Source organism: Pseudorasbora parva, chromosome 13 (assembly GCF_024679245.1).
Source record: "Pseudorasbora parva isolate DD20220531a chromosome 13, ASM2467924v1, whole genome shotgun sequence".
Taxonomy (NCBI): Eukaryota; Metazoa; Chordata; class Actinopteri; order Cypriniformes; family Gobionidae; genus Pseudorasbora; species Pseudorasbora parva.
The window spans coordinates 35,631,690-35,647,542 of NC_090184.1; the positions used below are offsets into that span (position 1 = coordinate 35,631,690).

Genomic DNA, 15,853 nt, shown 5'->3' on the forward strand with positions numbered 1-15,853 from the left:
CATTAATTTCCTATGGGGGACATTTTTGACCAAAGAGCACAAGTGGAAGTGATTTTTTATCACCACTTAGCATGCCCGAATCATGCCCTCATTTTTGTGTGTGTGTTTACATACTTAATGCTAGAAAAGTCACCAAGTTTTATAATTTTCAGATGAAGCTGTGATTTAAAATCATTTGAAATGTGGTTCACAGGTTCAGTTTTTAATGTGTGTGTATAAGTGTGCATGTGTGTGTGAGTGGATGTGTCAATATCACACTCTTGATGTTTTAGAGTGTCACCCCTTTACTGCTGTGTACTTTTTTTCTGCATTGTGGCCGATTTGTAGATTGCACACACAAATATGTGTGACAAAAAAAGGTAGAAATTATAGGGTTTATGCGTTCTTTTTGAACAGATTTATCACAAAGTGTGAGGGAAGAATGAGGGTTAAATCGATTGTAAAATTGATACTCTGACTCTTAATGCTATAACACAAACTATCTAAACAAAAAAAAAAATTCTAAGATGCCTACATTTTTTTCTCCAGAACTCAGTAAGGTGGCAAAACTAAATAAAACGTGATGGCTAGCCATTCATCCAGGACATTTCCCTGCCTACAGTCTGAAATGCCAGGATAGGCTCCAGTATCCCACGATCGTACATAAGACAAGTGGTTTGTAGAATAGTATAGAACAGTCCAAAAATGAAGGATCAAATCCATTTCTGTGACGTCAGAACAACCTATTATCTACAGACAATATTATTATTATTATTGCTACTACAACTACTAAATATAATAATGTCTATGCCTTAATATTTAAGGACCATATAGTGGCATTAAATGTTGAATGCGTTATGCTTCTTCAAGTATTCCAGGCAACAAGCTTATACGTTGCATGCTTGCGAGAAAAGGCCTGGGTAAAGTGTTTTCAAAGCCTCTCATGTTTCACAGAATGAGGGCTAAAGATCAGTTTGAGTGAGAGGTTTAATTAGATCTTGTAAGGAGGCAATGGGGATGGTGACTTGAGGATCCGCTCAATCCACTTTTCGAGAGTTTTGATTTTGGCGCAATCAGCAAGGTTTCCATGGCGATGCCTATGACCTGTACCTCTTTGAATACAGTGAAGTCAGATGGGAGATGAAAACATTGTGTCACTCTTGACTGTACCGGCGCTATTGTCTACCATCATGTGCTGGATTATCCTGACAGTGCTTAATCAAGCAACCCAGGCGAGCATCAACAAACCATTAGGCATCTGTAGAGACGTTGGCGATAATAGCCCAGCGCAAGACATATTGTGAAGCACAATTGTCTCTGCATGTGTGTGAAACAGCACGTGATGTTGTACGCTTGTGACAGTCAATTTTTTTCCCCAGGCTTTGTATTTTTCCTGTCTGCTATTTAACTGAACAGAGACTCCCACGCAGTCAAATAGTACATTCACACACACACGTACACAAACACAACAGTGTCATGCAACACAGTTTTAGTTAACTGTCACCTAAATGTCTGTCTTAAAAATTTGGACCAACTTTAAGAAAGAAAATGCTCTCTAATGTTGAAGGCTGAGACCACTGAAAAGAACAAAATCAACATGTGTCCTTCTGTTAAAAAAATAGAAGCTTTTCCTCTATAAAGGAAAGATATGAAATAGTTGTTTGTTGTCAGGTAAAGCATAGGCTCTTTTACATATGGGCGCAAGGGAGACAAAAGCTTATGTTTTACGAGAGCTGTGACTCATATGTAACCTTACAGTAGTCACATTGAAATACTTTCATGACAGGCTTCATAGATGGATGGAAACAGAACACAAAACACCATGTAGCTCATCTATATCATGCAAGGTTAAAAGAATAATTTCAGACTCATTAGTCTTTAGGTACCGTACATTCAGCTAAGGATATTTATACATTGACATACACTTATTCATATGTATTCCTTCACATTAAAGGCACAATATCTAAGATTTTTGAATAAGAATATCCACACACAAAAAAACACTAGAACAGTGTTATATATTTGGTGACTTGTATACTTACATTGTCTACCATCATGTTTCCAAGAATGTTTTTTTATACATTTATAGACAGAAAAAGTATTAATACTAATTATTGTACAGTAATACAGCATTTTCTCCATCATACAATATGTCAGGGATGGGCGATTAGCCAAATATCCATATTGCAATAAATACATTGCAGCCTCTTTCTGCTTGAATGTCCTTGGTTCTTAAATGCCACTCAAGATGCAGAGAATGAGTCTGATGCAATGAGTCTTTTTAGTTAAGAACAGACACTGTGCTCACAGTACTTAGGCAAAGACGATCCTTTTGTGTAATGCACAGATAGGCCTACTTTAAATAAAAGCATATTGTGTGTGTGGTGTGTGTGTGTGCGTGCGTGCGTGCCCGCGCGTCAGACGCCTTAAATCCGAAACAAGTCCAAATGGATGTTGCACCAGTATTTTACACAGCTCCTCCGTTTCGCTTTCAGCTATTTTTACTCAAGATGACGAATACGATGATGAGTTGCAATCAGTAGCAGCTCGTGCCTCGAAATTACGCAGGTAGATTTTGCGGGTCCGTCATCAACATGCATTATCACGATCTCTATTAAAATCTCTATCGTAGGCCAATTTTGTATCATTTATATCACATATTGTTTATATCGCCCCTACAATATGTTTTAAATTGAATTGCATGCCATTATAGCAACACAAGCCATCCAGCATTTCTTAATATGATAGTCTAATATCAATCTAGCTTACTGCAGTCTGCAACAAGTGTCTCATAGCAGCAATTGGGCGAACACACAGAGTAGCATTTCAACACACTCAAATGTATCTAATATGATAAATTAACGCTGCATTACCCCACATACGCATGACCGGAAGAAGCGGTAAAAGCTCCACTGCTGTTGAGTCATGTGTCATGCTCGTATCTCATTCACAATCGCTCCAGCTGCCTCATTCATCTACCACAACACTCATCCCTCTGCTTCATACTACAGTAACGTTAACAATCTCATCCATGGACATGATTTCTGCCCACGTCCTGTCTCAATTCCTTTCCATTGGCTTTGAGGATGAAGACTTCTGTCAGCGTCATCAAGCTACGTTTTTTTTTTTTTTAATTGGTGACCTCTAGCGGCGAAAAACAACATAGTGTGCCTTTAATACATTTGTTTCCTTTATTTGACCTAAATTTGCATTTTGTATTTATTTATTCATTTAGAAGCTGAAAGCCATAGTAGTACTGCAGCTTTTCCAATCCGATCTTTTTTCCCCCTCGCTTCAAGAAATATCTCTATACACACAATCACTGAAACCGACTCAAAACGATGTAGTACACATGCCAGGCCAGTGTGTGGAGCTGTAATTCTGCCACAGAAATAACTCTAATAACGGAGAAGAAGAGTTGTGGCTAGAAGGGGTATATGCCCAGTGCATACAGTAGTTGTATCCCTTTAGTCTTTCACTGTGCCAGACTTAGTGAGATGACATCACCGTTTCACAAAATATACGGATTAGCTGTACACATGAAAACGCAAGAATGACGTTTTCAGATTTATCCACTCCTGTTTCAGAAAATATCAGATTCATGCTTCTAAAATGCCAGATCCGTGTGGACGAAAAGCTGATACGGTACAAAGTTTATAAACGTGTCTCCGTGTGGATGGGGCCATAGTCTTGTGTAGCCAGACTTTAAAACTCACTAAGCATGACCAGAAGGTCTGGACTCCATAGCAGCTTTCACTGGCCAAAATGTAAATTGAATATCCCCACAATAACAGATTGGCATGCAATTCATACAAGAACACTGTTAAAGACTACAGCAGCAATGGTGCTATGAACATTCAGCATTTAGTTGACGGTGATAAGCTTTAAAGAATGCAAGACACGTCTCCCATAAATATTAGAGAATTCAACCAAAATCAGATGAAGACTTTAAAACTCCTGTTTCCCATTATGTGTGCCATAGGCAGCAGATGTTCAGCCCTAAGAGTGAAGTCTGACATGGAGACTATACTTCATATAAAAATCACTATATACCCTGCCAGAAAAAGATTATCTGCAGCAGTCTCTCTTACAAACTACATTTTCAGTCGAGTCCAGGCCAGAATTCATAGCCCACCACCCCCCACCTCCCGCGTGGACCATTCATTTTCTTCTCTCCCTCAAAGCAGAAAAGTGTTAATTATCCAGCAGGGCTAGATGGATGAGAAACACTGTACTCGTGAACAGCTTCAGGTAAAGTCGCTGCATCGGTAAAAAGTGTATTGCTAGTCGTGTATTGTATAAAAGGAAAACATAAAACTTATAGGGTGCATAACACACAGTTTCTGCCAATCTCTTGTTAATCTTGAGTACCTATCACCCAAGAGTCTTTAGTTTTATCATATTTATAAGAGAGAGTTACGCTGTACCGATTCTTTCTGAAAACAGTCGAGCTTATGCAGGCGTGCAGTGGGCGGAGCTAAAGAGTCACGAGCACACACACACACACACACAATACATCATGGCATTATCCCTGGATAACTTTTGATTCATTATACATTCGTGTTGTATTATATGCACTTATACGCCGATTGCCAACAAAACACAGACATTTCATGCAGTTTCACTCACCAACTGCGGTTTCGACTCATGACCGGGAACAAACACACTTGCACTGGGTTATTTGGGAAGCAGAACAAAGTTATCTTTCCCTCACAAAAAAAGTGCACATATTTAGTGATATTGTTAATTTTGTGGTCCAAAAACAAAATGATGGTTGCAGACGGTGTGCCCATATAAGAAATTCCGCCTTTTATGAAGTCATGCAGGGTCATACTCTAAAAAAACTTGTGTATACAGAAATACTCCATCAGTCATACATCCAACTTTTTTAATATATATTTTGGCAATGTTTAGCTTGAGAATTCAACTCTTTAACAGTGTAAATAAGTCAGAATACATGAAATGGCATTAGACATCCCCTTTAACTCAGGTCAGTGGATAGTAAAAATGTATCCAAATAATAATGTATAGACTAGGGATGCCACAATTCTCAATATAATATTGAACCGTTCGGTACAGCATTCACGGTTCAATACGCGCTTGTGAATTGCAGTTTTGGTCGGTTTTGCATTTAATTAATTATTTTTCTACAAATTCTATCATTTGCCTCCATACCCAATACTGAACAACGCAACATACATTCACATCAGACGTTAGTCGTAAAGTTATACTCACTGAACACTATAGTTATTCACAATCACAAATGTTTATTACTTGCATGCGTTTTAAAGCCTTGCAGGTTAAACATCTTATTTGTGTGCTTATGCACGGTTTTATCATGTGCTTTTCCGACCGTGCGCACTAATGTATTGAACCATCGACTAACTGTATTGTTGCATCCCTAGTATAGACAGTCTTGACTACAAAAAAGCCATTGAACAATTCCACCATTATTCCCCTGAAAAGAAATGCAGTTTGTTGTGACAAAATGGCCCAATAACAGCTCTTTGTGCACTGAAAACAATTAAAGACAGAACATATTGAGCTATGCTATCTTTGTCAAAGAAATTTGATTCATAGATCAAATTAGGCTGGTTGCATGTCTTGCCTAAATGAGGACATATCACATACAAAGTACAGCTAGGTAAACCCACTGGTACTCTATTCTGCGGAAACAGTACATTAGCACTTCATTACGCAAATCAAACGCTAGAATGCCTTTCTAAATTACATTCTGATGTTTCATCTTATCTCCAGCATCCTATCTAATAAAATGCCTTTTAGACACATTCTCATCACTGTTTAAATATTTAGTCCAACAGTACATCAGCATCCGCAGCACTGGGGTGCATTTAGGTAAAGAAAGATACAGAGAACAAATTAGTAGAAGATCTGCCCAGCTCAGCGGGATCTAGTGTATCTGGAGCCTGTGAGAGTGTGTGAGCGTGTCTCAGGGGCGTTAGGGTCATTATACTGTGTTTAAAGCCAAATGAGAGGTAATCATTTCAGAAGTGCAATGTTCTAGCACTGCGAGACACGACTCTTTCTTTACACTCTCTTTTGTCACTCAAACTCAGCGGTGATGTACTTGGCCTGCTTCTATAGTTTTTTGCTCTCTAAATAATATTTTGTAATATTATTTTATATCGTATAATAAAATCCATGTATGAGTGATAACCAAGAAAAATAAAAAATATGGCACACCTGATCTAGTGGAATCTTTAATCTTTATAACGCAAGAATTGTCTGTCTGTGTAATATAGTTTCAGAGGGCTGAACAGAACTATAAAAAACTCAATATGCTCAATGTAAAAGTGTGCTTTAAATTCATATGAATTATTTACATTGAAATATTTTTTCCTCCAACGCATTTTTGATGAAAGTGGTCGAATAGTACGTTAACACAATGTTCAAAAGAAGAAAGAAATTCATATAGGTTCGGAACAATTTGAGGGTTAGTAAAGGATGACAGAATTGTAATTTTTGGGAGTACTACGGTATTCCTTAAAATCCTGCACTTATTTTTATTTTTACAGGAATGTGTATCATCAAGTCTAAACATGTTTGTGGTGTGACAGGCAGCGGGGCGAGGGACCGCGAGAGCGGGCCGGTGATTAATGTTGACGAGTGCCAGCTGCGTGGCACACCGGTCTCGTCCTCGCGGTCATGTGACGGGAGCATAAAAGGAGGAGCAAGGACAGCGGAAGACGAGAGAGGACCAGGCCTGGAATTTATGTTTAGTTTTGTTTTACGTGTGTTTGTGTTAGTGGGCAGTCATCCGTGAGGGGCTGCCCACGTTTTATTTTGTGTGTTTGCGGGCAGTCGTCTGTGAGGGGCTGCCCGAGGGTTTACTTTCGTTTTGTTTATTTATTTTGAATTAAAAAGTTTTTTGAACATTCGCCGGTTCCCGCCTCCTTCCTTCCCATCTACGAACCGTATTACAATATTCTACATAACTTTACATTCAATTTTTTGGTATACTAAAGTTTAAAGAAGTCATTTATTTTTGTATTACTGTAGCAGATCTGATTTACCCCATACAAAGTGACCAATTATAATAAAAAATGTATTTCACCCATTAGAACATCTGAACCATTAAATAAATAAATATTTCATATATATTTTGTATACAGTTGTTTTTGTTCCCGAGATTGCCCCTTAAAGAGTTATATAAAGAGAATTACACCACAAATACAAATTATTATTATTAAGAATATCTCGAATGGATTATTATGGGATTAAAAGTAGCCATTCCAAACTGTTACTTCTTTACAGAGAAAGTCTTTTCTATTCGGCTCATATAGTCTTTTCATTGTACTGAAAATCTTTCATGGTGCAACACACCTATAATTTCCCAGTGTTATGACATGTACTATATAAGGCAGCGATAACAAGTAAGCTAAGTGTTAAGCTTTCTGCACACTTTTCTCTTGGTTTAACAACTGTATAACCCACACCAGCACATCCTAATGATGAAAAAAGCAGAGGATGAAGACTAGCCCTCAAAAGCACACAAAGACAGCTGTTTTATATAAAAAGGATCACCAATGGAACACAGTGTTTCCTTCCATATTGGCTGGTAACCCGAAATATACAGTATATAATCTAATCATGATAATCTGACATACAATGTGAAAGTGGTCGACTAATTCAGGTTTCAACAACTGATGCTGATATCTAGAGAACAGGTTTATATGACTTATATATTGCTGACACATACTCTACAATTAAAACATTTGGGGTTGGTAAGAGTTTTTAGATGTTTTAAAAGAGGTCTCTTATGCTCACACCATGGCTGCATTTATTTGATTTAGATGCTCCATACGGTGTGGAAATGAACGGGTCTTTATCATCGCTGAAGTGAGCCACAATACGATCGCAAATGGACTAACAAGCGAACATGACACACGAGCATATTCAAGCAAAAGCCAGCATATATTAGTTCTTTCTCGGCTAATGTCCGTCCTGTGTGACTCGTCTATTTTGAATAATGACGCGCACTGAGCCTCTCTTCTCACCATAGACACACCCCATACCTGCTGATTGGCTACAAGTTTGTTGTTATCGGCCGAGTCCTTTTTCTAAAACAGTTTTGAAATAACACTTACCCCACCTTTAATAGGTGTTTGTTCTGTCAACTTAATATTGCTGAGTGAAACGAACATACTGGGCATTGGATCTGTAGTTCCCAGCATGCTTTGCAACGGACTGCATTAGTAGAGTAAATTTAGGAATTAAAGTGTTATTTCATGTGTTTTTCAGTAAACAGAAAGATGTTATAGTTTATGTTAGTGTTTAATGTTCAGTTATGTTGGACATTTATAGGAGTTTCTGTAATTTTGTGGTCACTATTATGCAGAAGATTGGTGCCTTTAGACTGGTGTTTAGGCTGTGGGCACTCATATACACATTTATTGGATGGAATTACTGCCTTCAATTAAGTTATTTTTACATTTTATTTCTAAAAATATGCTTGTTATTTAATAGTTTACCGTGAGTAGATTGCTCTACATGAGTAGAGCAAATACTTTAATTAATAGGGTAAATGAACCTTACATAATAAACTTTTATAAATATTAAAATAAGCATTTAGTATTTTTAAGTAAACGTCACATATAAATAATATGTAACAGTGACAAATTCAAATGGTTTGGATTTACTCAAAGAAATTGTCATCTTTCATTTCTTTTGCTCATATAACTAAATTGTTATTTGTACAAATTAATCAATATAGTTGTGTGAAACCACTTGCTGCTGCTTTTTGAAGTAAATTTAACAAGACATTTTTTTTGAGTGAAGGCTTTGTATAATTTGTAGCATGTCATCGCCTGGATTCAAACACAGATATCAATGATGGCACAGAGGTAAAATGCTATTCCACAATCCCACAACACCAATATGAGACTAGGAGATATTCAGTCTATTTTTGGTTGTAGCCATCTTAAAAGGAATTCTCCCAAAATAATAATCTTATACTCATTTGTATGTATGTATGTATTCACCCTCATGTGGTTTCAAACCAATATGAGTTTCTTTCTTCCATGGATCATAAAAGGAGAAATTTTAATATTTTACTCACTCTTTTTCCATGCAATTAGAATCAATGGCATCTGGAACTTTCAAACTCTAAAAACTTCTTGGTGAATCAGACATTGCTACTTCTTTCATGAATGCACTTTTAAGTGAATAACATCCTACATTTCGGTCGGTTCGAAACACAAAGCCATCGTATGACTTCAGAAGACTTGGAATATAAAGCACCACTCATCTGGACCTGCTTTTTGAAGCATAAATGAAGCTTCTTTATTGAAATGACAAAAACAGAGGAACTAGAACATTTATTTAAAAAAAGGTATTATTCTTACCCGTTTGAATGACATGAGGGTGAGTAAATGAAGGAATTTTTATTTCTGGGTGAGCGATTTCTTTAAGCAGTGTGACCAATAAAGGCCTACCAATAAAGACATATCTATAAAGTGTGTGAAGAGCTCATTCAATTGCATGCTGTGTGTATGCACGTGCCACTTACTCCCATTCCTTGCGCCGGGCCTGTGGGGTGCTCTGGATCTTGTGCGCCTGATGTGCTTTAATGATGTCCCGTTGTTCAATAAGTCCCCCCCTGCGCCGTTTAATGATATTCGGGCTGACGGGCATGTCGGGGTCCAGACCCAACGCGGCCGCCCCCTCACACGACCCTCCCAGGTCCAGGGACGATGGCGCCAGACCCATTGGGCGGGCGTGGGGAACGTAGAGTGTATCGAAACTAGATGCATGGGACAGGAAGCTGTCAGACAGTTTCTGGGGCTCCAGGAGTGAACCAGAGCGGGAGCCATCCTCCAGAGTTCCCCGGTGCTTGAGCCAGCTCTCCGGGTCCTTAGGCTGGAGGAGGAAACATCGCGGAGACTGGCTCCCGCCACACATGCCCTGACCAAAAGATGGGACAGCCAGGGCATTACGGTCAGAGAGGGTCTGAGCGCTGACCGAACACGTGCCCAATTCCAACATCCTGAGACCAGACTCTCAGCATCGTTCTGTTTAAAGAGAAAACAAAGAAAAGGAGACAATTAAACCAGACAGCCAGGACCATAAGGGGGCCTTATCATGCTTAAATAGATGACTTAAAATGATTTAAAACAAGCTTCCGATTCCGGTTTCCAATGTTCTAAAAAAAAGCCTGGATATAAAAGGGAATTTTAAAAGCGCAAGCTCTAGAAACTGAAAAAATTCACTTTACAATAAGGTTTATTTGTGAGCATTAATTTTTTTTGTGTTCAAGATTTACAAAAATGATATAATGAGAATGTGCAACATGTAGGCCTGTGACGATAACAAATTTTGCTGGACGATAAATTGGCCAAGAAATGATTGCGATAAACGATAATATTGTCGTTCTGAGACCATTTTCATCTAAAATAATGATAATTGCATAATAATGCTTTAATTTCTAAAGACTATTTAACACTAAAAATTTTAAATATTTTTGTGGCAAGGGGGGCGTGGTTCAGCGAGGTCTGCAGCGGGAGAGAGAGCCGCGGGACGAGCGGTAAGTGAGTGGGTTGGAAGCAGATTAATAACACCTGTCTCTCGTTCCAGTAATGAGCGCGGAGAGGGGATAAAACCTAGGTGGAACCGGAGATCCAGGAGAGAGAGAGGGACTGCTGACGCGACACACACACACACTCACGGACATTGAGTTGTGAGACACGTTGACCCGGAAGCGGAACGTTTAACCGGAACCCGGAAGTGACTGAGAGAGATACCCACGGGCAATAGCCGTGTGAAGAGACTGAGTTTTGTTATAATAAAGAGAAGCGTCAGCAGTCAAACCGACCCCCTTGTCCTCTTCCTTCCTTACACAAACGAACTTTATCACACTGGTGCCGAAACCCGGGAAGGAAGTAGGACAGCGCCGCCGCCATGACAACGCCCTCCGCCTCGCCATTTGCGGACATCATCACCTCCCTCGCGGTCCTCCACCAAGACCAACATCAGGCAATGCTGGACCTGCGGGCGGACCAGGAGCGCCGCTTCGAGGCGATTGTCCGCGGCCAGCAAGAGGACCGCGAGCGGTTCCGGAGCTGGATGGATCGGGAGGTTCGCGCCGAAGCCGCCGGGCGGGCTAGCGCATCGGTCCACATGCCCCTCCACAAGATGGGGCCAGAGGACGATCCGGAGGCCTTCATAGACCTCTTCCAGAAGACCGCGGAGGCCTCCGGCTGGCCCCGGGCACAGTGGCCGGTGCGCCTCATTCCATTACTAACAGGAGAAGCCCAGGCGGCCGCCCAACATCTGCCGGTAGCGAACCTCCTGAAGTACGAGGATCTAAAAAGGGCCATCCTACAGAGGGTCGGTCGGACCCCGGAGCAACACCGCCAGAGGTTCCGCTCCCTGGAATGGGGCGAGGCCGGCCGACCCTTCGCTATGGCCCAACAGCTCCGGGACTCGTGCCGCAGATGGCTCTTGGCCGGCGGAAGCGACGTGGACCATACCATCGATCTGGTGGTGCTGGAGCAATTCATCACTCGGCTCCCAAGAAAGACCGCCGAGTGGGTCCAGTGCCACCGGCCCACGTCGCTGGAGACGGCCATCCAGCTGGCGGAGGACCACCTGGTGGCGTGCCCGGGGGTCGGTGAGCCCTCACTAACTTCTCACTCTCTCTCTCCCCCCTCTGTCTCTCCCTCTCGCCCTGTCCCTCTCCCCAGGTCCCGTCCTCCAGGCCCTCCTCGCGTTCCCCCCAGAGGTCGGGGTGGGATGGGCCCAGGACCGTCCGGGAGTTCGCGGGCTCCGCCCAGGGGGGCGGGGCCGCTGGGGGCGGGTGGCGATAATGGCTCCGGTTGCACACCCTCCCCGCGCTCATTTTCCAACCCACTCCCCGCCGCAGGGGTGGCGGGTAAGCCTGGGCTGGCCTGCTGGCGGTGCGGTGATCCGGATCATTTTGTGGACCGATGTCCGAGGATGGACATCGGGACAATGATCCGGATCCCGGACGTCCAGCGGACCACCCCCGATCAAGCAGGAGAGTACCAAATTCCTGTAAGTATCAAGGGGGGTACATATCAGGCCTTGGTGGATTCAGGATGTAACCAAACCTCGATCCATCAAAGCCTGATGCAGCCTGGGGCATTGGATACAAGCCGCATGGTTAAGGTGCGGTGTGTGCACGGGGATGTGGTGGAATATCCGGTTGTCCCAGTCACGATACAGTTTAGGGGGAAAAAGCATAGTGTTGAGGTGGCGGTTAGTCCCCACCTCCGGCATCCGCTAATTCTGGGGACGAATTGGCCCGCCTTTTCGGCATTATTGGGGTCGTTATGCGCGGATGCCGCTTGGGAAAACAAGGCTAGGAACGGGGCGGTGCGAGTGCAGGTTGGCGAGACTGATACGGGACCCTTGGGAACAGCTTCAGAGGAACCGAGCGGGGTCGAGAGACTGATTCTCTCGGACCGCGATGACTTCCCTCTGGAGCAGTCTCAAGATGAGACCCTAAAACATGCATTTCAGCAGGTCCGCTCTATCGACGGTCAGTCTCTCCAACCCGCGTTGCCCGTCACGTATCCTTATTTTGCCATAATTAAGGATCGGTTGTATCGAGTGACCCAAGACACTCAGACAAAAGTGGATACAACCCAGTTATTAGTACCAAAGAGCCGCCGGGAAATGCTTTTCCAGGCGGCTCACTCGAACCCGATGGCGGGCCACCTGGGGCAGGCGGCCACACTGAATCGCTTAATGACCCGATTTTTTTGGCCAGGCATTCATGACAATGTGCGCAGGTGGTGCGCGTCTTGCCCTGAATGTCAGTTGGTGAATCCACTGGCCGCCCCAAAAGCGCCATTGCGCCCCCTTCCATTAATGCAGGTCCCCTTCGAGAGAATTGCGATGGACCTCATCGGGCCATTGGAGCGATCCGCACGCGGACATCGTTTTGCGTTAGTCATCGTGGACTACGCAACACGATATCCGGAGGCAGTGGCTCTCCGCAACATCTCCGCGAAGAGTGTTGCGGACGCACTGTTTCGTCTGATCTCCCGAGTGGGGATTCCGAAAGAAATCCTCACTGATCAAGGCACGGCGTTTATGTCACGCACGATGAGCGAACTCTACGGATTATTGGGCATTAAATCCATTCGAACAAGCGTCTATCACCCACAAACGGACGGCTTGGTCGAACGATTTAATCGCACTCTTAAATCCATGATCCGTAAGTTCGTACAGGAAGACGCCAAAAATTGGGATCGGTGGTTAGAACCCCTCTTATTTGCCGTGCGGGAGGTTCCACAAGCCTCCACGGGGTTTTCCCCCTTCGAGCTTCTCTACGGACGACAGCCACGGGGGGTGCTGGACGTCCTACGAGAAACTTGGGAGGAGGGACCTTCTTTGGCCAAAAACGAAATTCAGTACGTCATGGACTTGCGAACAAAACTCCACACCTTGGGGCGGCTATCTAGGGAGAATTTGTTGCAAGCCCAGGACCGCCAGAGCCGGTCATATAACAGGGGTACAAAACTACGCAAATTCACACCGGGAGAGAAAGTGCTCGTTCTACTCCCTACGTCGAGCTCAAAATTAATGTCAAAGTGGCAGGGGCCGTTTGAGGTCGCACGACAGATAGGAGAGCTCGATTATGAAGTGATACGATCCGATAGGAACGGGGCACGTCAAATATACCACCTCAACCTGCTAAAAAAATGGAATGAGGTGGAATCAGTGTTGTTGGCAACGGTGATCGGGGGAGAGGATGATCTCGGGCCAGAGGCGAGCATTAAAGCGCAATCAGTCGCGCTGGCCCCTGGGGGAGATCACCTCTCACCGTTACAACTCTCTGATTTATCAAAATTGCAGGCGGAGTTCGCTGACGTGTTCTCGCCCCTACCGGGACGTACCGACTTGATTCAGCACCATATCGAGACCGAGCCGGGCGTGGTAGTTCGCAGCCGGCCGTATCGCTTGCCTGAACATAAGAAAAAAGTAGTTCAGGAAGAATTAGGCGCAATGCTCGACATGGGAGTAATCGAGGAGTCCAACAGTGACTGGGCGAGCCCGATAGTTTTGGTCCCCAAAACAGACGGCTCGGTCAGGTTCTGTGTGGACTACCGCAAGGTGAACGCTGTGTCGAAATTCGACGCGTATCCAATGCCGCGGGTTGACGAGTTGCTTGATCGGTTAGGCACGGCTCGATTTTATTCGACACTGGACTTAACAAAGGGCTATTGGCAGATCCCCTTGTCTCCATTGTCCAAAGAAAAGACAGCTTTCACCACGCCGTTTGGATTACACCAATTTGTCACGCTTCCTTTCGGCTTGTTCGGAGCGCCCGCAACCTTCCAGCGACTCATGGATAGGATTTTGCGCCCCCATGCTGCGTATGCTGCTGCGTACCTGGATGACATAGTGATTTATAGTCACGATTGGCAGCGGCATATGCAGCATGTGAGGGCGGTCCTGAGGTCGCTGAGGGGAGCGGGGCTCACGGCCAACCCAAAGAAGTGTGCGATTGGGCGGGTGGAAGTAAGGTATCTGGGCTTCCACTTGGGTCATGGTCAGGTGCGTCCCCAAATTGATAAGACTGCCGCAATTGCAACCTGTCCGAGGCCCAAGACCAAAAAGGAGGTAAGACAGTTTTTGGGGCTGGCGGGATATTATAGACGGTTTATACCAAATTATTCGGACCTCACCAGCCCTTTGACTGATCTTACTAGAAAGGGGCTACCAGATACGGTCCAGTGGACGGAGCCGTGTCAACAGGCTTTTACCCAAGTGAAGGCTGCTCTATGTGGCGGGCCGCTTTTACACTCCCCTGACTTTTCTCTCCCTTTCTTGTTGCAGACTGACGCGTCGGACAGGGGGCTGGGCGCAGTCCTGGCCCAGGAGGTGGAGGGGGGAGAGCGGCCGGTGCTGTACATTAGCCGTAAGCTCTCCAAGAGGGAAGCTAAGTACAGCACCATAGAGAAGGAGTGTTTGGCCATCAGATGGGCCGTTCTCACTCTCCGCTATTACCTCCTGGGGCGGGAGTTCACCCTCTGTTCGGACCACGCTCCTCTCCAATGGCTCCACCGCATGAAGGATACCAACGCGCGGATCACCCGTTGGTATCTAGCTCTTCAGCCGTTTAAATTCAAGGTGGTCCACAGGCCGGGTGCTCAGATGGCTGTGGCCGATTTCCTCTCCAGAAATGGGGGGGGGGGGGGGGGCTGCAGGCCGGACGGCTCCCCGGCCTGAGTCGGGCGGTGGGGGTATGTGGCAAGGGGGGCGTGGTTCAGCGAGGTCTGCAGCGGGAGAGAGAGCCGCGGGACGAGCGGTAAGTGAGTGGGTTGGAAGCAGATTAATAACACCTGTCTCTCGTTCCAGTAATGAGCGCGGAGAGGGGATAAAACCTAGGTGGAACCGGAGATCCAGGAGAGAGAGAGGGACTGCTGACGCGACACACACACACACTCACGGACATTGAGTTGTGAGACACGTTGACCCGGAAGCGGAACGTTTAACCGGAACCCGGAAGTGACTGAGAGAGATACCCACGGGCAATAGCCGTGTGAAGAGACTGAGTTTTGTTATAATAAAGAGAAGCGTCAGCAGTCAAACCGACCCCCTTGTCCTCTTCCTTCCTTACACAAACGAACTTTATCACAATTTTAAATAACCACAATAAATGAACAAAACAACCAAAAACAATAAATAAAATGGATGAAAACTGCAACGGATGAATGTGTTTTAGGAGCATATTAGGGGCAGCACGGTTCACAAAACCCACGGTTCGGTTCGTATCACGGTTTTAGGGTCACGGTTTTCCGTTCTGTACGGTTCTTGTTGTTGTTTTTCTTTTAATCCAGAAATGTACTTCAGCATATGATATATTAATTATCCACAATTTAGG

General features: G+C 44.2%; 1 protein-coding gene across 13 annotated transcripts in view; it reads right to left on the reverse strand.

Moving 5' to 3' along the window:
• LOC137039041 (voltage-dependent R-type calcium channel subunit alpha-1E) overlaps positions 1 to 15,853 on the reverse strand; it is a 185,961-nt gene that overhangs the window by 133,248 nt on the left and 36,860 nt on the right. For all 13 annotated transcript variants that reach the window (XM_067414182.1, XM_067414188.1, XM_067414189.1 and 10 more), the window contains exon 2: positions 9,509 to 10,010. In XM_067414182.1, the coding sequence (XP_067270283.1) occupies positions 9,509 to 9,984 (476 nt within the window). In that variant the 5' untranslated portion in view covers positions 9,985 to 10,010. The remainder of the gene's footprint in view (positions 1 to 9,508; positions 10,011 to 15,853) is intronic.